This window comes from Acartia tonsa, chromosome 12, assembly GCF_053477335.1.
Source record: "Acartia tonsa isolate MP-2025a chromosome 12, ASM5347733v1, whole genome shotgun sequence".
Classification (NCBI taxonomy): domain Eukaryota; kingdom Metazoa; phylum Arthropoda; class Copepoda; order Calanoida; family Acartiidae; genus Acartia; species Acartia tonsa.
The window spans coordinates 31275891-31299541 of NC_137271.1; the positions used below are offsets into that span (position 1 = coordinate 31275891).

Consider the following 23651-nt stretch of genomic DNA (forward strand, 5'->3'; position numbering starts at 1 on the left):
TAGATGGATAGATAGATGGATAGATAGATGGATAGATAGATGGATAGACAGATGGATAGATAGATGGATAGATAGATGGATAGATAGATGGATAGACAGATGGATAGATAGATGGATAGATAGATGGATAGATAGATGGATGAGTAAATGGATAGACAGATGGATAGATAGATGGATAGACAGATGGATAGATAGATGGATAGATAGATAGATAGATAGATAGATGGATGGATAGATGAATAGTTGATGGATAGATAGATAAATAGTTGATGGATAGATAGATGGATCAATAGATGGATAGATAGATATATAGACAGATGGATAGAAAGATGTATAGATAGATGGATAGATAGATGGATAGATAGATGGATAGATAGATGGATGGATAGATGAATAGTTGATGGATAGATAGATAAATAGTTGATGGATAGATAGATGGATCAATAGATGGATAGATAGATATATAGACAGATGGATAGAAAGATGTATAGATAGATAGATGGATAGATAGATGGATAGATAGATGGATAGATAGATGGATAGATAGATGAATAGATAGATAGATAGATAGATGGATAGATAGATGGATAGACAGATGAATAGATAGATGGATAGATAGATGGATAGATAGATGGATGAGTAAATGGATAGACAGATGGATAGATAGATGGATAGACAGATGGATAGATAGATGGATAGATAGATGGATAGATAGATGGATAGATAGATGGATGGATAGATGGATAGTTGATGGATAGATAGATAAATAGTTGATGGATAGAAAGATGGATCGATAGATGGATAGATAGATAGATAGACAGATGGATAGAAAGATGGATAGATAGAAGGATAGATAGATGGATAGATAGATGGATAGATAGATGGATAGATAGATGGATAGACAGATGGATAGATAGATGGATAGATAGATGGATAGATAGATGGATAGATAGATGGATAGATAGATGGATTGATAGATGGATAGATAGATGAATAGATAGACGGATAGATAGATGGATAGGGTAAAGGGGGGCTATTTTCGTGGGGTGTTATTCCGGTAATTTTCTTTCTACCTTCATTAAATGACCTATATCTCCATGTTCCTTTCAAATGACAGAAAAAAACATAAAAGAGATGAATTTTAAGGCTACTAAATAATTAAATCCCCTTTTTGGTTGATTTGCCCCAATGTGCAATGTAAGATTTATTCTTTTTTAAAGCGAAGCTTTTCTATAATTAAGGTCGTTCCGTCCGTCCACTCATTAATTTAATTATGTACGTCCATTCAAAACATGCTGATTTACATCTATCCTGGCTATTCTTTTGATTTTTTGAATAATAATTTCAAGGACAACAAAGTACAATATTAAAAGCGAAGCATCTCTATAGTCAAGTCCTAGAATTGTAAGTATGTGCTTAAACAGTATCCTGTATTTAAGCAATTTCGCAATAATTTTGGCTACTTAGAATATTGACCTATTATTGTTAGTTTGATATTAGTAAAGCATTTGACGGAATAATTTTATAAGGGACAGCTGAAAGTGTCAGATCTGTTACGTCATACAAATATTTTTTAGGAGTTTTCTTTTCTACTTCTCCTCTCATCCTTCTTTTTTTAGACGTATTTTTATGACGTTACTCCTGACACTTTCTGTTGTCCCATTTAGTAATATTGTTTTGATATTTTGAAAAAAAAAATCAATTAAAATTGTCCTATTAATGTTAAACCCTGTATCTATTACCTTCAGTTTTTCTGTTGTTGTTTTTATAGATAGAAACTGATGTACTACAATCATTTAAGCTATTATACAGAGGTGGGTTCTTAAAAAACCTTACCCCACTGAACTTTGGAACACTCGTTTGGAACACTCAATTTCTCCCTTGTTTTCCCATTTTTTTGGAACATCAAATGGGGGAAATGCAAATGTCATTCTTAAAAAAAATTTAATTGAATAAAATAGTGTACCAAAAAAATGTTCCAAAAGACCGAGTGGGGTAGTCACAATTAAATTTAGAATATTTTTGTTTTTTAATTCAGAGATTTTTCAAATTTTCAAATATTTAAATTAATTTATTAAAATGAATTTGATTATTTAAATAAATAACCAACAAAGACAAAAAAGCATTAAAATTCAAATAAAATTTGCACCCCTGTTATTATTTTTACCGAGAAATTATCATATTATTCTACGCGTATCAGAAACGTATAAAGACTAATTAATCTTTTTTATCATTACAATCTTATCTACTGTATCCTTATTCTCCCAGGACTTAATTAATACCATAAAAAAACCTAGTTTTTACCACTTTTACGGTAAAAACACTTTTTGTGGTATTTTCTCACGCTTTTTACCAGCGATTTTTACCACAATTATTGGTAAAATTTTACCAGATTTCCGGTAAAATATTACCATTTTAGGACGCAAATTTATACCAGATTTTGACCAATTTTTACCACTTTTTTGGTAAAATCTTACCGCAAATTTCTGTAAGATTTTACCGAAAAAGTGGTAAAACTGTTCAACACCTGGTAATATTTTTGTCCTAAATTGGTAAAATTTTACCGGAAATCAAATCAAATTGGTAAAAATTGACCAAAAATTGTGGTAAAATCGGGTGGTAAAAATCGTGAGAAAGTAGTAAAAAACGACTGACCCTAATTATAGAGAAGCTTCGTTTTTAAAAATAGAAAAAATTATAAAATTTTTTGTTGTATTTTTATATTTATTTAACTTGAACATAAAATAATAATTCTAATAAATCAGCAGCCGTTCTCAATGTCGCGCAGCTGAGGACCCTTGGGTGCGCCGCCAAACACACAAGTGTTCTTGATTCTACTGCTCTGGCCGAAAACTGTTGCGCAACCTCCTGGAATTGCTGGGCACCGGCCCCATTCCCTCGTATAACCATGATATTCAACCTGGAATAAAATTGCTCATTAGTTAATTAGATAATTACAGGGATATAAAGGGATAAGACAATGGCTGATAAATTGATGTTCATCTCTAATGATGATACACATCGTTACCCATTCTGTAGATTACAATAAGTGATTGAAATGTTAGGACACTCAACTTAATGAACCAACCAATAAAAAATCAATAAAAGTACCCAAGGTTGTTAGGCCAAAGAATAAGAAAATGTTATTTTAAAACTTTGGGGGCTAGTGTAATTTACAGCCCAATGTCCCATCCCTCCCTACTAAATATCTAATCTATAATACAAAGTAGAACGATGTCTGTCTGTCTGTCCGTCCGTCCCAAAGATAAAGCCTATACTCGCTCTTTACGCAAATGTGTCAGAACTTCCCCCCCCCCTTACTCTCACACCTAAAATTTTCTTTTGAAAGCAAAAATAAAAGTGTGTAGGTTCGACTCCCCCTCTCCCCCCTCATTCATTTCCTACAGGCATCTTGACACGTGGCAAAAAAATCAGCAAACTTATCTAACTAAACATCTTTGAAAACGCAGAACGAGAAAAAATAAAGGGAAAGCTTACCTGGAAAACATAAGCAGTAACAACATCCGTGGCTAACAAGAACAGGCTGGGGCCATAGTACTCGGCTTTACTGAATATATGCTTCAAACTGTTGGGCAAACTTCCCTCCAACACGTGGCGTATGCAGTCGCTGAACGCGGGGTCCTAAGTTATGGAGGATTAAATGAAGGAAGGAAGTGGACTGTTTATTACACTAGTCCCCAAAGCTTTATTTTCTTCTTCGTTGCTTTAACAACTCTAGGGACTTTTATTGAATTTTGAATGGTTGATTAATCAAGTTAAGTGTCTAAAGCTTTCAACAACTAATTATACTCCACAGAAGGGGTAATTTTGTGTATCATCATTGCTGATGTACATCAATTTATCCGCCATTGTCTTGTCCCTTTAGATCCCTGTCCCAAACAAGTGTTTTGGATAAAAACCCTAATTAGCCGATGTTATCACCTTTGAACATATACATGAATTTAAACAAAATAAAAACAATATCTTCTAAAGAATTAATTTATTGACAATTAACATTAGTTAAACAGATTTAAACAAAATATTTAAGAAATATATCAAAATATAGGTAGATTGAGGTAGGTATTGGTAGGTAATAAGAAAATTCTCTGATTTATCTCTGTCAACAGTGTTGAACTAAAAAAATACACTTTTTTAAAATACCTTCATAGATTCAATAATATTAGATTGATTTTTTTACTGATAGCTTTTAACTAATAACTATCTATTTTGATTTTAATATTTTCTTAGACTTGTATTATATAAGGTTTATAGAACACTTAAGAAATATTAAACAAACTAGAAACTCAAAAAAAAATCAATGAAATAATAAAAAGAACTCTTTAGGAAAATGTATAAGAATTTATAAGAAAAACTTACCAATTTGTTGAAAAATCAGGGTTTTGATCTAAATATTTACTCCACTGTGGATCACTGCCAAATTTATATGCCATCACTAAGAATTATCTCAATAGGCCTAGATTATCAAAAATTATAACAAAAAAATAGCAGTAAAATAAAAGTTACAAACTATTGGTCAATGTTCCTTCAACAATTTCATAACATCTCCAATTACAAAACAGTAATAAAAGAAAACATGAAAATATTTACAAAACATTGACAAATAAAAAATAACCACAACTTTTACTGCTATTTGAGTAAGATCATAACAAAAAAGAATAACAGTAAAATAAAATTTACAAATTATTGGTCAATACTCCTTCAACAACCTCATATTTTCCTCAATTACAAGACAGACTGAGCAGACCGTCAATTAGTAATTAAAGAAAACATGAAAATATCTACAAAATATTGATCAACAAAAATAACTATAACTTTACTGCTATTCAAGCACTAAAAAATGTTCTTTTGACTAAAAAATAACACGTTTCAAACCTTCTCTGGAGGAGTACAGAATCTTACTGACTTCTTGTTTGTTTTTTACCTCTTTTATAACCCTTTATTGACGAAAAAACCGGTTTGAGTACAAAAATGCTTTAAAATACTTAAAAATTTACTTTTACTTTTATTGTAACATACACGTTTTTCTGATTATTTTAGTAAAAAAAACGATTTTTTTAATAAAAATTAGACATTAGACAAAATAGATATAGACTAGTATGCAATAAAAAAATAGAATTCAATTCATCACAAATTCTCTAAAACACTGGCCAGGACCAATTTGATGAATTGAATTCTTAAAGTACTAACCTTTCTTCTTCAATTTTTTCTGCTTTTTCAAAAAGTTCTTATCTCTTTTCATCTTGTCTTGTAAAATTACACCTTGAGATTTCATGATTTTTTTAAGTTTGTTGAAATTATTAGTAAGTCCCCAATGAAATTGAAAATGTGAAATTTCTTCACCTGGGTTTCTTGAATTAGCACACCAATCATGAATAATGCTATGATTTTGGAGTATCTCATTTGTTACTAACACAAATGCCTTATCATGATCTGTTTGTTCAAAATGGTTCAAAATTTCAACAAAAGATAACATTTTTGTCCAATCTCCTTTTGTATTATAAGTTATAATTTTACCATTTTTATCTTTTCCTAGGAAAGGCCTATCAGTGTTTGCAGCTAAAACAATGCTCTCTTCAAAAAGTAAAATTCCAAAATTGTTACTATGGTTTAAGCTTGATCTATAAAGAAATCTGCACAGACTTTGGTGTACTTCAGTTTTCATCTCGGTTTTATACACAGCCTCATTACTATCAGTCTTCTCATTCTCATCAATATCATCAGTCTTCTCATCAATATCATCAGTCTTCTCATCAATATCATCATAACTTCTCTCATCAATTTTCCTAGGCTCAAGGAACTTTGGCAAATCAGTCTTTAATTCTCTGACTTTATTAGCATAGTCAAGTCTGAATCCATTCATATCATTATCACTAAAATTGAGACCGATTCCACTAATGGCATGCTCTGCAAATTTACAAACATACATGCCACAATCAGTGTAATTCTGTTGGTGTGGCAAATCTTTCCTGATACTCACAGAGAGTTTAGTTTCTAGAATTTCTTCCATATAATCCTTGCATGATTCAAAAAGTGAATTAGGTTTCTGTTTGTAATGAAATGAATCATAAAACTCTATTTCTTTTGATTTTGGATATATTATTGCAAGTGTCCAATGGGCTCCTAAACATAAAGGTACAATAATCAAGTCATGCCCATCAAAATACATCCTATATTCAGCTTTATACCTCTGTAATACAGATTTACCTTCTTTCAAATCATTAGACAAATATTGACTTACAACAAACTTATGGTCAGGTAAACTAGCAAAAGTATTGATAACACAAAAAATTATAACTTCATTTAGATATTTCTCAGGAGTTGCTAGTCTCTTTAGATCATACACAGCAATTTTCTGATCTTTTACTGCTGATACAATGGTGTCTGGATCCTTGAGTAATAAATTGTCTAGTGGAATATTTTCATATTTATGAAAGTTTTCATGGCTTATATCTTTTTCATATCTAGACTTCTGTCTTCTGAAGGTAAGGCCTCTCTCCAACGCTTTGAATTCACTAAAAAGAAAAAAAAAATGAGTAAGAGCTTAAAAAGGAAAGCCAAAAAAACGAAAAAAAAAAATTGCACTCTTTTAACTTCTAACCAAAATAAGACTTGGAAATAAAAATTATTCATTTATTTAAGACTCAATATTGTAAATATAAATATTCATACAATCTTATAATAATAAATACATTATATGCTAAGATTTCAAAAAATAAGCAAACCATATAGTATCAAGGTAATCAAAATATAAGATCAACATTAATACAATATCATCATTTATTTCATCAAGAACATTTTGAAAATATACATCAACACTTATAGATTATCAAAGCCATAGCGATTTAAGCACAGCATTTGATTGAACTATTGGATATTGAAATCAAAGTGTTTAAGATCTAATATTCTTGATGATATCAAACAATAGACAAGCTTTGACGAAATATAAGTCAAGCATTGATCTAAGTTTGTACAATAAACAAGTAATAGACAAGCTATGACGAGATATAAGTCCAGCATTGTTCTAATTACTTCACACAATAAACAAATATTAGACAAGCTTAGACGAGATATAAGTCCAGCATTGATATAATCACTTTGTACAATGAATAAATATTAGATAAGCCTTGACAAGTTATAAGTCCAGCATTAACTAATTATTCTGTACAATAAATAAACATTACTATTAGACAAGCTTTGACGAGATATAAGTCAAGCATTGATCCAATTTTCTGTACAGTACTATATACCTGGTATACTAAAAAAACATACAAGATTCTACTTTGAGCTTAACTAAATGGATAACATTTTCCAAATTGCTTTTTGATAATATTAATTAAGCTCAAGCTCATATAATTAAAGATACTTCTGTTGAATATAAGAAGCAAGTTGATGTTCCTTAGAATTGAAATCAATCTCATCAGAAGCTAGTATCAGGACCAGATCTTTGATACTTCTCTCAACTCTCCTCTTGACAACTTCTTCATAATTACGATATTCAACAACAACTTTGTTAATACGACCATCAACGTTCGTTTCAACAATCTTACCATATTTGTATTTTATGTTCCTTGTTCTATTTGATTCTTGAACGACAAAAAGAACAACATCATTCACCTCAGGAGGTCTTGCTTCAGTGAAACGTTTGCCAGGAATAAATCTAGGAATAAAGTCACCTAAAAGTTCAATAAGCTTGTCATTAGTAGCAGCAACTTCCTTGATAGCTTTGGCTGGATTGAAATCAACAGTAACAAACTTCTCAGGACTTCTTGCATTGTTTCTACCTAAAATAAATAAGTTAGGAGTGATTAAACCCAACTCTCCCATTGTGTGAGCTTGATCATCCTGATTTGAAGTAATAGGCAAACTGTTAATCATGGTAGCAATATTCAATCCTATAGTTTCCCATTGTAGGTAACTATGTTTCACACCAAGTTCAGCTGCTTTCTCCAAAAATTCCTTCAAGATTTTAATCTTTGATTCTGCTCGTCCCCTTTCATTATGTCCTAGAGGAGTGCTATAATCAAGGATAATGTTCTGCTTAGACCATAAATTCCCAGCTAGATCAGTAAAAGATATCTTTGCATGTTCCAGTGACTTGAAACTAGATTGTGAATCAAGCACTAAATACTTTGGCCATCCATATCTGTTTGCTGATCTGGTTAATGCTAGCAGGATTGAATTTACAGTCATGTCTTCTAATGCACCTATTGACGTACATCCTGAAATAAGACATACCTGTATCAAGAAGTAAGCAGGCTTAGTTACTCTTTGCTTGATACTATCATGAGCTTTATACACTCCTGCAATGTCAATCATGGTGGAGAAAAAAGGAATAGCTTTCATCAAAGAGTATGCAGATTGATTTCCAGTAAGAGGAAGATAATGTTTCTTCATCAAATATCTGCAACGTGGACAAGTATTCCGAATGAATTTAACCAATTTTCTAATCCTTTCAACATGAATGATCTTTGAAACAAAAGAAACTGTCCTGTCTATTCCACTGTGTGGACAAAGCTCCCAATGAACATACATTACAATAGCATATGTAACTACATCTGATACAAGGAACACTGGTTGATTAAAATCAATTTCATGAATAGGGGTTGAGGTTTCAACTCTGATAGCAGGAAGAGACAATCGACCACCACCATACAAAATGTCATCTTTCTCTGTGTATTCTTTCAATTTAGTGTGATGAGTAATGGTTTTTACTTCCTTAGTTCCAATCTTGCATATAGCTGTCCAAGCTAAGAAAAAATCAAGTGGTGAAACTACAAATTTTGATTGTTGATCAGATTTTTTTGAAGTTAGTTTGTTGAAACCTGATGCTTTAAGCTTAGTCTGAACCTTGCAGATTGGACAGTTTAAACAAAATTCAATCTTGTGCTGATTGATATGAACTTTGTGTCTTAGTCTTGATACAAACCTGAAAATAAAAGCTAACTGTAAGAATCCTTTCTTGAATCCATGTTTAATAAAATCAACTGCATAAATTTCATTAACTCCTTCAACAGCTGAGTTCACATCATCTTTAGCTTTAGTATGCAACTGTATATTTGGGTTAACATCATCTTTAGTTTTAGTTTGTATCTGTATATTTGGGTTCATAGCAAAAATTGCAGGGATATCTTTGGACAAAGAAACTTCAATAGATGAATCACAAGATTCTACATCAGCAAGATCATCTACACAGAAACAATTCATAGCAATAGGTTCTGTATGTTCATCTACTTTTGTAGCAGGAAACTCAGTATGTACTTCTTTCTCCACATCAGCAATATGTTCAGGAGTCATTGAAGCACATACTTCTTGATAAGATCTTATTGGCATTCTTTCAAAAGGTAGTTTCATCCAGGCTCTACCTTCTTGCCATTCAGATCCTTCTTTAACATCATCAAAAGTAGCTGTACCCCTAGTCAGCAAGTCAGCAGGGTTATCATGAGAACTTATCAAGAAAAAACTATCTGCTCCAATAAGACGATGAATCTGTGTCACTCTGGAGTGAACAAACTGCTTAAGCTTTGCTTTTGTATTGCTTATCCAGCAGAGAGATATGCTGGAGTCAGTCAGGAATATAACAGAGGATACTCTACCCTCTAATGCATTACACACCGTAAATGCAGTTTCAGCTCCTAACAAACAACTTATAAGTTCATTTCTAGGAGTATTGAAGTAAGATGACTTACTCCTAGATGTTAGAAGTCTGACATAGTAGCTACCATTTGGAGACTTTGTTCTTGCATAGATACAACAGCCAGCCATAGTTGAAGCAGCATCAACTGCAACAATCAATTCTATTTTCTCCGGATCAATGGCATCTTCTGGAATCACACTTCTTGGAATCAATAAACTCATTGATCTAAACATCAGCTTCAGATTTTGTATCCATTTTCTTCTGAATTCACCAGTAACTTCATCATCTAGGTCAGTAACGGGTAACTTGTGAAGGGCAATCTTGTAATTAACTTTCAAAGGCTCCAATATACCTACAATATCAAAGCATTCGAGAACTCGTCCTAACAAGTTCCCCTTAGTAAATTGGATATCCTTTACAAGTAAATCAATGTCTTCTTCGCAACATAACTGAAAAGGATTTGGCTTCTTTTGACCACGACGTTTAACATTAAAATTGATCTCTTGGCATTTGTAACCCATAACATCAGACATGGGCAACCATCTATACCCCCCATAGGAGGTACAAATGCCATCATCAGAACATTTATCAGAAGGATTTTCTTGATTCTTAGTCACTACTTTGATCTTGAATCCTCCATAATCAACCATTTCAAGCAACTGCCTGATCATTTCATCTCTCATCTCCTTAGTATTAGCTCCACCCTTGGAGTCATCCATGTACGTCCATTTCATAATTATTTTGTGAGCAAGTGGATAAACTAATTTCTTTAGATCAGCAGTTTTCCTCAATCCATATGTTGCTTGAGCACTAGCACTCTTAACTCCATACATAAGAGTTAGTTGACACCATATTTGAAAATCTTCTTGAGGATCTAAAGACTCACTAAATAAATAGAGACTAAACTTGTACATATCTGGAGTAAGTTTTAGAGTGTTAAACATCTTTGTGATGTCTGAGACAAAGATGTATTTGTAACATCTCCAACTTATCAGAATCTTGTACAAATTAGTCAAACAATTTGAACCTTTTGCAATTATGTTGTTGAATCCTGAACAAGTCGGATCAACTACTAAACGATGTGGCGTAGAAACCGAATCCGGTTTAGCCACACTTCTCCAGCAAAAGTAGTGTCGAAACTCTGAATCCAGAATTTCATTTCTTACTTGCTCAGGTAGTTCTGACAAAGGAGCTACAAATCCTTTGTTATAGACTTCTTGGTTAAACCTTACAACAGAAGCTCTAGTTTCAGGAGGTTTATTTCTTTGTGTTTTGAGAATAGAGATAGCCATATCTATGTTGTCGTTCTTATCACCCCATTGCTTGCTGAGATAACTAATAGGTTCCTCAGTAAAAGGATACTGGCAGGTAGTAATCTTATTCTCAGGATCAACTTGAACAGAGTTAGAAATCAATACATCTTCAGCAATTTCTTTGATTGATGTGGCTCTCATCTTGTCGCTCTCTTTACATTTTTTGCATATTGCACATTCAGGACATCTGTAATCTACAACACAACCTGCATCTTCTTGCTGTTGATGTTTCTTTTCTAAAACTCTGGAAACTGGTTTGAATTTAAAAATTCTTTCTTTACAGTTATCACAAATAACACAGTTAATACAATCAACATTAACTTTGGGGTCAACATTTAACAAATCAGCTTCTGTTTGTGTAATATCAGTTACATGGGGATCATTGTATAAAGAATTGAAAAATTTGTTAACACAATCGTCAACACTTTCATCTTCAGACTCAACTTCAGGAACAGATATACCTTTAAACCCTAATGATTTAGATTCAAATTGCTCTACTATTCTGCATGTTTCTTGAAAGAAAGCAGGCAACTGACCTAGGAAATTGTATGCTTTCTTCACAACTTCAATAGGTCCGGCAAAAATAATATTAGAACCATATATATCCTGCAATGGACTTCTCCATACTTGTAGACCATCTTCAAAGACATACTCACGGGTAGGAAAGATATGAGACTGTTTTATTCCAATTATCATGTGGATTTCTTGTCCCCCAATCTTCTTAGGGAAATCACTCTTAGAATCATTGAAAGAAACTAATGTTCTTTTGACATGATCAATAACATCTGCAAGATCTACTTCAGGTAATTCACTTGAAATCCTCTCAACACCTAGTAATGGAAATGAAAAGAATTCTCCTCTGTCGTTTGGACCAAGGGTCAACTCATACAATGGACAATTAGTATGAACAGTTTGACCACCTGCAACAGTAAAACTTTGACTTTGTTCATCCAATATGGTTAAACTTAATCTCTCAGCTATGTCTTTCTTTATCATCTCTCCAAGAGCACCAGAATCAAATAATATCTGAACAGGAGTTCCATTCAGATTAACTACCTGTGTTGGATAAACAGAGAGACTAGCTGAATCTTGTCTTGTTTTGAAGTAGACATCTGATTTTGCGACAGTTTTACCTGTATTAATGTCAAAAGCATTTTCATTCTTCCTTGTTGGTTTAGGATTTTCTGGAAAACCCAGTTTGAAAATTTTACCAACAAATAGTAGATCAATATTAGTATCTTTCCTAAATCCAGGTAAGAACTCAGATATAGCACTTTTGATATTAGTATTGGAAGCATTATTGTGCTCTGAACATAATAAGATATTTTTAAGCACATGATTGTTTTTACAGGTTGGACAAATTATACCTGAAGGCAAAGCATTCAAAAGTAAGCAAGATTCATTGTTTTGCTTTACTTTACAAATATACAATAAACAAACTTTGCAAACCTTCTTTGCTAATGCCATTTTTTCTCTTTCTATTGGTTTCATTTCTAAGAAAGATTTACAGCGGCCACTTAAACAGTCTTTGACTTTTCTCTTTACAGTATCATGAGCAATACACGGAGCCCCAAAATACTTCTCTGTTGCAAAAGTTCTACTCTTTTCTCTGTTTGATTCATTGATGGTTGCATCAACATTCATAACTTTAGTTTTCACCAATGGTTGTTTAATTTCCTTTTCAGTATCCTCTTCTAGATATAACTCATTGGTAAATTCTAAATCCTTCAAAGTTGTTTTCATCATATCCATAAGTATTTCGAATGTATTTTGTCCAGACAGAGCTTCTTGATTTCTTCTAGCTGCTTCTTTCACATATTTTTGTGAAAAGGAACGAAACATAAAATCTGGCAGCAATTTTGCAAGATCAGTTATATTGGAATAACTAAAAGCTTCAAGCTTAATCTCAGGATAATCTTTCACATTCATTTCAACTAAGCTCTTCAGCTGTTCAAGAACTTCAACATAAGATTTAACATACTTAATTTTATCATTCCTTGAAGATCTTATATTGACACTTTTAAGCTTCTTGATCTGGTTACGCTTGTGCATATGTAGGATATTAACATTACCATGCTTTCTTATGAGCGCTTCTTTCATAAGTGCATAATTAGTGCGAATATGGCGAACTTCTGCTTTGATACTAACATCCAAGTAATTGGAGAATAGATAAAGTGCTTTATCTTCAGTATTAAAACCACGAGAAATTACTTCATAGTTTGAAAAAAATTCATAAATGTTGGTGCTTTGCTCAGTATGTCCTTTGAAACTGCTTAATTCAAGAGGTTTGCTGTACTTTTGTTCGCTTTGCAAATGCAAACCTCGTTCACACACTAGATTTTCAACTTTCTTAATCCACTTTGTAGCAGAACGAAAAGCTTTTACTGCTTCTAACTTTAGACTATCATTACAGATGATTGGAAGTTTTTCACTCTTCCGTTCTAAGTCAGCTTTAAGCTCTTTCAGCCTAGCACAATCTCTTTTTTCTAAAGCAGTCAACTCCACGTCAGCTAAATCCTCACTAATCTTCTTAGATACAATTAAATGTATTGCTTGAAGATCTTCAACAAGAGATATCTCCTCAATCATATTAGTTTGAGGTTCTACAAATCGCCAAGTTTCTTCATCTTCAATTGTAGTAGAATAATCAGACAACACTTTACTGGCTACTACATCTGAAAATCTTACCGTATTGCCATTCCTTAATGGCGTTGATGCTTGATTACTAAGATCCAATTCCTTTTGGTCTTCTAATCTTGGTACAAAGCTTTGACTGTAGGTTTCACTGTTATTTCTATCTGATTGCTTTGCAAAGTTGGGAGTGCCCATTGGAAGAAGATTCTCCAAGTTGTATTCTTCCTTCTTGGTTCCATTGTCGGTATCTTCTTCATCTATAGCTTCCTGAGCTTCCTCAGCCATCTTTTTCACCAACTCATCATATCCATTCAAAGTAATCAAATATAAACCTTTCAAAGCATGGTACTCTTCTTCTAATCTAAGAATATTGTTCTGTTCTTCATCATTGGCTAATCCTTCTAGCAGTCCTACAAATCTTTGCTGTGTTGCAATATTATCAATCAACATCATTAACTCACCTTTTCTTACAAACAAAGTTTTCTTATCCAAAATTTCATTCTCTTTCAGGTTCAACCTTTCACGTTTGGCCTGAAATCTTTTGATAGAAAAATTCAAATACTTATAAAAATTTTCACTATTTTCATCATATTTCTTCTGTAAAAACTCAAAATCTATTTCACAAACACCTGTATAGTTTAATAATTCTTTAGAATTATCCAATCCTGCTGGATTTAGAATAATTGAAGATATATCTAATCTGGCTTGTGCCATTTTAGTCAATTTTATTTAAATTCAATCTATTTATGTCATAAGGTTTTCAACTTGGCTAATTCATTTGCAGTAATTAAGTAAATCTATTTGAACTTACAACATAGCTTTAAAAAAATAGTATAAACAGAATTACTGCTCTATAATTTCAAATTGTTCAATGTTTTGGATAAAAACCCTAATTAGCCGATGTTATCACCTTTGAACATATACATGAATTTAAACAAAATAAAAACAATATCTTCTAAAGAATTAATTTATTGACAATTAACATTAGTTAAACAGATTTAAACAAAATATTTAAGAAATATATCAAAATATAGGTAGATTGAGGTAGGTATTGGTAGGTAATAAGAAAATTCTCTGATTTATCTCTGTCAACAGTGTTGAACTAAAAAAATACACTTTTTTAAAATACCTTCATAGATTCAATAATATTAGATTGATTTTTTTACTGATAGCTTTTAACTAATAACTATCTATTTTGATTTTAATATTTTCTTAGACTTGTATTATATAAGGTTTATAGAACACTTAAGAAATATTAAACAAACTAGAAACTCAAAAAAAAATCAATGAAATAATAAAAAGAACTCTTTAGGAAAATGTATAAGAATTTATAAGAAAAACTTACCAATTTGTTGAAAAATCAGGGTTTTGATCTAAATATTTACTCCACTGTGGATCACTGCCAAATTTATATGCCATCACTAAGAATTATCTCAATAGGCCTAGATTATCAAAAATTATAACAAAAAAATAGCAGTAAAATAAAAGTTACAAACTATTGGTCAATGTTCCTTCAACAATTTCATAACATCTCCAATTACAAAACAGTAATAAAAGAAAACATGAAAATATTTACAAAACATTGACAAATAAAAAATAACCACAACTTTTACTGCTATTTGAGTAAGATCATAACAAAAAAGAATAACAGTAAAATAAAATTTACAAATTATTGGTCAATACTCCTTCAACAACCTCATATTTTCCTCAATTACAAGACAGACTGAGCAGACCGTCAATTAGTAATTAAAGAAAACATGAAAATATCTACAAAATATTGATCAACAAAAAATAACTATAACTTTACTGCTATTCAAGCACTAAAAAATGTTCTTTTGACTAAAAAATAACACGTTTCAAACCTTCTCTGGAGGAGTACAGAATCTTACTGACTTCTTGTTTGTTTTTTACCTCTTTTATAACCCTTTATTGACGAAAAAACCGGTTTGAGTACAAAAATGCTTTAAAATACTTAAAAATTTACTTTTACTTTTATTGTAACATACACGTTTTTCTGATTATTTTAGTAAAAAAAACGATTTTTTTAATAAAAATTAGACATTAGACAAAATAGATATAGACTAGTATGCAATAAAAAAATAGAATTCAATTCATCACAAATTCTCTAAAACAACAAGTACTAATATTAGATAAATTTAGACCTAAACCCCAGGCAGGGAGGGTAAAATATGGTGTAAATATCATAATGGTATCCAAAGTTTCAGAAACAAGTTTACTTATTCGTCAACTCAAAAACTTTGAGTACCTAATTTTTATTAGGTAAATCTTGATTTAATTTCAATACTTCGTCTTTTGTCCTATCCCATAAGAACCATGTTTCCCGTTGTGTCTACAGAAACGTAAATTATTTTAGTACAATCTTTTTTTAAACTTAAACAATATTTTACTTCGTCTTAAATCATTTAATAACCCATTCCTGAATAGCCTTCTTTAAGAAGTTGAGCATAGATTTTAGCAAGGCAGCCCGCTTGGGTAGGCAGGTCAAACCAGGCTTGGGTACATCCTAAATAGAGATAGGTTGTTAGAAGATTTTAGCAAGGCAGCCCGCGTGGGTAGGCAGGTCAAACCAGGCTTGGGTACGTCCTAAATAATCAGATAGATTGATATTAATAATATGTTTTGTTATATTTAACTATTTTCAATAGTATAGGGCTACGTTATAGGATTTTATTTTTATTTAAGCAAAGTTTGTGTTATACAATATAAGATTAAAATCAATATGTGATGCAATCTTTAACATGCGATCCTTTTCAAGACAGACGGCGAGAAACCAGTATATAATTTACTACGTCCGTCGGTCATGCTTTAAAAGACAAAGAAACTTATTTTTATAAATTGTGCATATTTTTCTTTATTTCTATGATATACATTATGGATGATGTCAACCTTGTTTTTTTACCTAGCTTTCAGTGTAATACTTGTATATCAAACCATGAAAAACATACCTAGTAACAAAAGTAATGTGTTCCAATTCACTGCTGGCCAACTGTATGACCTTAAGGAGTGACTCCAACATGCCGCAGGACACCAGCGCCTCGCCGCCGCTCTCATACGACGCCAGGTGGTACAGGAACAGCCCGGAATACAGCAGACCCTGAATATTTTGGTTAGGTTAAAAAGTTATCATTCCTAAGTAAAGAACAGAATAAAAATATGGAAATAAATATTATATATTTAAAGTAATAAAGAAAGATGGATAAATAAAGATCGGTCTTATATGTATTTGATTTGTTTGGTTTTATTTTCTTCCATTCTAGTTTGTAAAGAGAGTTTAAAAATGCATGTTTTAAAAATTAACAATGCTGAGCTTACAAACCGCTGGATCGATCTGTATGGTTCTCCTATTCAATTAGCTTCTCATAAGATCAGGGAATGTTTATAACTATATATATATATTCTCACTCCTAGGAAAAGTAACCCTAATATTGTTTTTTTTTAATTCTTATTAAAACTAAACAGTAAAGAAAGGGCACCCCAGTACATTTTACGAATGCTCTATGCAAGGTGAAATTCCGAGATCTTAAGCTTCAGACAAAAAAAAGCCTTCCTACTTTATAAAATAAGACATGTGAAAAGCCATTAAAGGGAGTGTGAACGTAAAAATTTCTCATCTGATTATCAAATCTTAACATTTACTAAGCACATTTCACTACACTGATCAACCAAAAACGTCCTATTAACAAAAATATCCAGAAATAATGCCTTGATTTTATGGTATTTTGAGAGGGAAAAAGGAAAAAACAGGGAAAATCTGAACGTTTTTGATTCTTATAATGTTTGTAGGGATATTTAACTTGTCATATATAGTTGAAACAATTTACTTACTGTTAAGGATTTATTTTATGCTATAAAATTGCCAATTAGTTTTTTTATAACGTAGTAGTTAGGTAATAAAGACATATTTTAAATTCGTATTATTGACAAAAAAAAATACCTCACTGTCTACAAAGGGTTGAATCTCATAGGTTAATTAAAATAATAATATCCTTTTTTATTGTGTTGGACAATAAATAACCCACTTTGGAGAATTAGTTTACACTTTTATCAGACTTATTGCTTATTTTATCAATTTCTAAGTAACTATACATTGGTTTAAAGCAAGGATTATGTTAAAAGTCAGCTTAACTGTTAGGAAAAATCTAGAACTATGTGAAAAAGTTTAATTTTAGCTATAATGGGAGAAAAAATCGGCGTTATCCTCTTAGAAATTTTTTTTTCAATTTTTTTCAATTTTGTACCCCCCCCCCCCCCCCCCCGACTACCGACGAACAACTATTTTAGGTTAGGTTAGGTTTTAGGCTAGGGAGCCGAGCGCTGCGGCTAGGCAGGCAAGTGGGCCGAGCGCTGCGGCTAGGCAGGCAAGGGGGCTGAGCGCTGCGGCTAGGCAGGCTAGGGAGCCGAGCGCTGCGGCCAGAGTTCATAGTTCGCTGTCGGGGGGGGGGGGGGGGGGGGTACTCAAATTTTCAATATTGAAAAAAAATTTCTAAGAGGATAATACCAAAAAATCAATTTAATGGACATTTTATATAATACGGAAAATTTCTTCCTTTCCCTGTACCTTATAAAAATCGTCGGAAAAAGCCGTTTTTTAAGCAAACAAAAGCGCGTTTTGCTCTATCTGTGAGATATTATGAATGAGATAATGTTAAGATTTGATATTAAGATGAGAAAAATTTACGTTCACAGTCCCTTTAAAGACACAATACCTGTAATAATAATGTACAAACTTTTCAACCAATAATAATACCCTGGCCTTTCTAATTATAAGCCTAGGCAGAGCCATGCTGGTGATGCTAGCTCAAGCGTGGACCGTGGTTTATGTAGAACTGAACTTCTGAAGCCAATAACCAATTACAGGGTTACGAAAGTTTAAATTGATGTTTTTTTTTTTTAATGTTAATATTGAATGTAATATAGTTTTGTAATGACATATAAAATATATTCGATAGAATATAAAAAAATATAGTGCATTCAATATTAAAAAAAAATATTTAAATATATATAGTTGTTAACCATATATGAATCTATTTCCGGCCGGGTTCTTAAAAGATAATGCCGCGTTTTTTCGACATTTTTTACGCTATGAATAACAAGCGCGACATTCGCGAAATCTAAAAGAGTATACAATGATTTATTTAATTATTTCGCTTTTGATGGTACGGCCTTCATAGAAAAAAAAAGATTATCTTCAATCCATTTTTGCTGCATATTAATTAATGCATCTTTTTAGAGCTGTGTTAGACATTAGAAAAATTGCTAAAAAAATAATTTAAAATTCAGTATTTTTATGTTATATACTCTGTTTGAAATTCTATCGTCAACGTTCAATCAATCAATGTCTAAAAAACGCCGAAAAAATGTGGCATTCATCTTTTAAAAACCCATCTCGGTGGTATTTCCGGTTGGCAAAGACAACATAAATATAGAAATCATGAAACATTGTTGTTCCACAATTTTGCCACATTTTTAAACATCTTGCTTAAAAAAATCTTCCAAACAAATTGTAAATTCTACAAATTTAAATATTTAGAGAAAATTGAGTAGTAATTTACTTCTTGATTCAAAATATTTGATTAAATTGAATCAAAACTAATAATTATTTTTGGCACTCTATATTCAAATAATCATAAGCTTATCAATAGTGCGCATGCGCGCACAGAGGTGCCATAAATTTCAAAACTTAAAAATATAAGTTTTGTAGCGAAATTACTCTATAATTCGAAATCTCTGTTTTTCTTTTAGAAACATTCAGGGGAATATACGAAAGCTTATATTTATATTAAAGATGAAAAATCGATAAATTCAAATGCACACGGCACATCTGCGTACACACACACCTGGATTTTTTTTCTTTTAATTTTAATTCGTATGAAGCTAGCTCTAATAAGTAAATATTAAATTTGATATATTTTTGACGATGCGGGAGGATGATTTAAAAGAAATTATGAAATAATTTTCAAGGTTTTAAAAAAAAGTTAGCTTCTTTTATGCGAAAAAATTCAATAAAAAGTAAAAATTTTTACCAAAAAGTTGGTCAAATTTTACCAAGTTTTTTTTTTGTCAAAGTCCAAAAATCTGGACTTAGCCTAAAAATTTACCTTGTCAATTTTTACCAAAAAGTTGGTCAAATTTTACCAAGTGTTTTTTTTTGTCGAAGTCCAAAAATCTGGACTTAGCCTAAAAATTTACCTTGTCAATTTTTACCAAAAAGTTGGTCAAATTTTACCAAGTTCATTTTTTTTGTCAGAGTCCAAAAATCTGGACTTAGCCTAAAAAAATACCTTGTCAAATTTGACCAACTTTTTGGTAAAAATTGACCAAATTGCGTTTTTTTGTCTAAGTCCGAAAATTCGGACTTAACCTGAAAAATAGAGTTGTAAAATTGACCACATTTTTGGTAAAACTTCCAAATGTGGTAAAATTTAAAAAAAAAAAAAAAATTTAAATTTAGGCTTCATTGTATAGAAGTCATTATTTTAAAGTACTACAACTGATTATGAAGAGCTGTTTTTAATTTAAAACACAAAAAACGGGGTTTTTTGTTTCGTCAAATTTTACAAAAAAAATGGTAAAATTTTACTAATTTTTTGGCTAAAATTTTTGCTGGTAAAATTTACCACGAAACTGGTAAATTTTACCAGCTTGACCAGCTTTACCACTTTTCCGGTAAAAAGGGTGAAATTTTGTGGTATTTCGTAGAACCTGGGCTATTGTCTATTAGAATCTTTCTCCCCACTTTACATTTATTGTTGTAACCCTAAAAAATGTACTGTATGTGAATGCATTCAAAATTGTGATTATTGTACTTTAATTAAACCAATTTCTCCCCATAACTTCCTTTCCTCTTTATACATTCTATATTATTTTACTACTTCTTTTTGACCCATACTCCTCCCCCTTTAATACACTCTCTCTCCCGGTTGCTAACAAACTAGTGCCAAACTAAACCACGCGGTGGGGGCGTGATTTAAATGTGTAGTATACTCCTTTTGTTAAACTTAATTTAGGGTTTCTTATATAATTGCAACGTAGTTATAAGACTTTGGGTAGTAATAAAATGAGACGTTGGGTACACCTCTAACTGAAACGATTTTTGATTAGTCAACGGATCTAAATTTGTCTCGGACAGGATATAATTAAAAGCCTAAATCGGACAAGGAATAGCCGAAAACGATATTTTTATACTTGAAATTTAAAATATAGAGCTAAATGAGTGACTGCGTCTTTCTCTTTTTATCGACAGACGCACTTGGATATATTATTTTCATAATGAATTATATGTATTTCCGATTTTAACGTCAGCTCATGTTTAAATTTGGTGAGCTATATTATTAAGTAGCGTTGTTAAGATTGGATGGAAGAATTTTGTAATGAAAGCAAAAGTGGGGAAGGAGGATAAGGGATGGGGTAAACAAGTTATCAAAAAACCAAAATTTCTTGCCAGTGGAACAAATTCCACCCTCTCTCCCTCCCCTATCAATTATTACACACACACACATGCAGCGCGCGCTAAGAACCACAGAGCAGTGGAGAGAGAGAGAGAAACTAAATTAGCGATAGGTAGATAGCAAGGTACTTTTGACACGTAATAGATAGATAGTAATCGCGCCCTGCCGGTTGTTGACAAAGGATTGCCAAACTAACCCACGCGGTAGGGGCGTGATTTTAAATATATATAGTACACATTTATCTAAACTTAATTTAGGGGGTTACATATTATTACAACGTAGTTATAAGACTTGGGTAGCAATAAAATGAGACGTTGGGTATCCCTCTAACTGAACCGATTTTTGATTAGTCAACGGATCTAAATTTGTCTCAGCAAGGATATAATTAAAAGCCTAAATCAGCCAAGGATTAGCTGAGTACAATAGTTTTAAACTAAAAAAATTAAAAATAAAGAGCTAAATGAGTGATTGCGTCTTTCTCTTTTTATCGACAGACGCACTTGGATATATCATTTTCATAATGAATGATATGTATTTCGCATTTTAATGTCAGTTTATGTGTAAATTTGGTGAGCTACATTATTGAGTAGCATTGTTAAGTTTGGATGGAAGAATTTTGTAATGAAAGCAAAAGTGGGGTAGAGGATAAGGGATGGGGTAGAAACCAGTTACAATAAATCCTAAAACTCTTGTCAGTGGATCAAATTCGACCGCCCTGCCGTTCCTTTCTCTTTTGGGGAGGGGATAAAAGTTGTTATTCGTTGCGGAACTATTAAGACAATATAGATAGATTGTTAATATGTGCACATAATTCATTTGAAACCGTGCGTTTTTTTTTTCATTTCCACATAAAATGTGAATCCCGAAATTTAATGTGTAATTTCATGTAATGCAATAATTTAATTATTTAATTGATAAGAGCAAATGCCACGCTCAATTTCAAACAAACGTCAAATCTAAAAACACTTCCAAATTTCAAAATAATGTTCCAATGAGGTTATTTTATCCCCACTCAAAAAATCATTTTGGAACATTATAATAAGTGGAGTAAAAGTTTTTTAAAAATCAATATTACCAAATTTTGTATTTTCCCCACTGGTTATAATGTTCCAAACTGATTTTAGTGGGGTAAAATTTTTTTAAGAACCCACCTCAGGTGTTTTAATGAAAATAAATAACTTTATTCCTGATTATAAAAATTTTCTTTCGCTCTCTTTACTCTCAAATAATTTTCAATGAAAGAACTTAAAATTAATGAACGATAGAAAATTATTAAAAGCAAAGTTTATTTTATTCTTATTATTTGGGATGGTTTAGACGTCCGTTTGCTTGTTTACTAATATCGTTTAATTTGGAATGATAGAATCGTCTTATAGATTTCAAATATTGCCTGATGATTCCTGTAAAAATTGGCATAATTTTGAAGTGTTGTAAATGTTAATCATGAACCTATTTTTTTGTATATATTTGAAACATCCTGATTTGTAGAAACAGCGTATTATGTCCAATAAAAGATGACGTCATATAATACATAGACCAATGAGAGGCCAGTATACAATTCACCATTGCAATTAATACTATCCTATGATTGGTCATTTGTATTGTATGACGTCATTTTTAATTGGACACCATATGCTGTTTCTGATTTTTAAATATTGATTATATTCTCGATTTTGTTTAAATCTTAAGTTAATTAAATTTTAAATGTTTTGTTTGAAAAAATTCTGAGAGTGGAAAGAAGAAAAGCTTTTGAAAACATAAAAATCTTGCTTAATGAAATTGATGATTTTATAAACAAAGTATGATAACATCCATAAAAGCGAAGCTAAACAAAACAAACGAACAAACTATCATTTTAATAAACAATAGCATGTTTTTTAAAAAAATGGAATTTTTGATAGTGGTATCAAATTGCCTTAAATCTAAGGTGGTTGTCAAAAAAAAAAATTTAAAATAACTTTCATGGAAAACATTTCTAAATATATCTATGCAAATACTAGTTTAGAATGAATATTATAATCTCAGTTAACCCTTGAAGCATATTGTTGACATACAATATCGACTAAAAGGCTTACATATTATCAATCAGCAGTATAGTCAGGTAAAAAAAGGACAAAATATTGTTTTGAAGGATAGAAACTAAATTTTTGTCAGAGATCGAAAAATATATGTACAAAAATAAGCTTTTAAATGGCTTAATAAATATGTTTTATAAAGAAACTATCCATTAATTTTGGTTTAAGGGGAGTTTCATTTTGGTGCACTTCGTCTAGCAAAACTCTTTGCACGCCAATAAAGTTTAAAAAAGCTTGTAAGAAACACTAATTTTTCTGATATTGATGTTTACAAAACTTCCAACATAATCATGATTTCAAAATCTCTATCTATACCATTTACTGGTATTCTAAAAGACTTGCATTAGTGTGATAAAAGCACAAATAGCTCATATTTACATTGACTTTAAGTGCAATAGTATATAGAAATCTTTATGGACATTATGTACAACAATAAGAATTACTCTTTAAACATGTATCTTCAATTCTTCTATGAAACCTGTATACTCTTTTATTATGTTGATAT

At 31.4% G+C, this 23651-nt stretch overlaps 2 protein-coding genes across 4 annotated transcripts; both read right to left on the reverse strand.

Moving 5' to 3' along the window:
• Positions 1–2635: 2635 nt before the first annotated feature.
• On the reverse strand, positions 2636–18451 carry LOC145333041 (E3 ubiquitin-protein ligase HUWE1-like). 2 transcript variants are annotated; one of them, XM_080178189.1, is made up of 5 exons: positions 18330–18451; positions 16569–16717; positions 16038–16126; positions 3499–3640; positions 2636–2920 (listed from the first exon to the last, which is right to left on the reverse strand). In XM_080178189.1, exons 3-5 carry the CDS (start codon positions 16067–16069, stop codon positions 2762–2764), a joined length of 333 nt encoding a protein of 110 aa, XP_080034315.1. In that variant the 5' UTR covers positions 16070–16126; positions 16569–16717; positions 18330–18451; the 3' UTR covers positions 2636–2761. The 2 variants fall into 2 exon arrangements, with proteins under 2 accessions (XP_080034315.1, XP_080034316.1); XM_080178190.1 differs by lacking the exon at positions 18330–18451 and having other exon boundaries at positions 16569–17547.
• LOC145333040 (uncharacterized) lies at positions 3938–15731 on the reverse strand. Of its 2 annotated transcripts, XM_080178188.1 has the most exons (3): positions 14948–15731; positions 4378–6533; positions 3938–4134 (listed from the first exon to the last, which is right to left on the reverse strand). In XM_080178188.1, the coding sequence occupies exons 1-2, from the start codon at positions 15019–15021 to the stop codon at positions 5204–5206; spliced, it is 1404 nt and encodes a 467-aa protein (XP_080034314.1). In that variant the 5' UTR covers positions 15022–15731; the 3' UTR covers positions 3938–4134; positions 4378–5203. The 2 variants fall into 2 exon arrangements, 1 of the variants encoding a protein (XP_080034314.1); XR_013884423.1 differs by lacking the exons at positions 3938–4134; positions 4378–6533 and adding an exon at positions 14513–14704.
• Positions 18452–23651: the final 5200 nt, after the last annotated feature.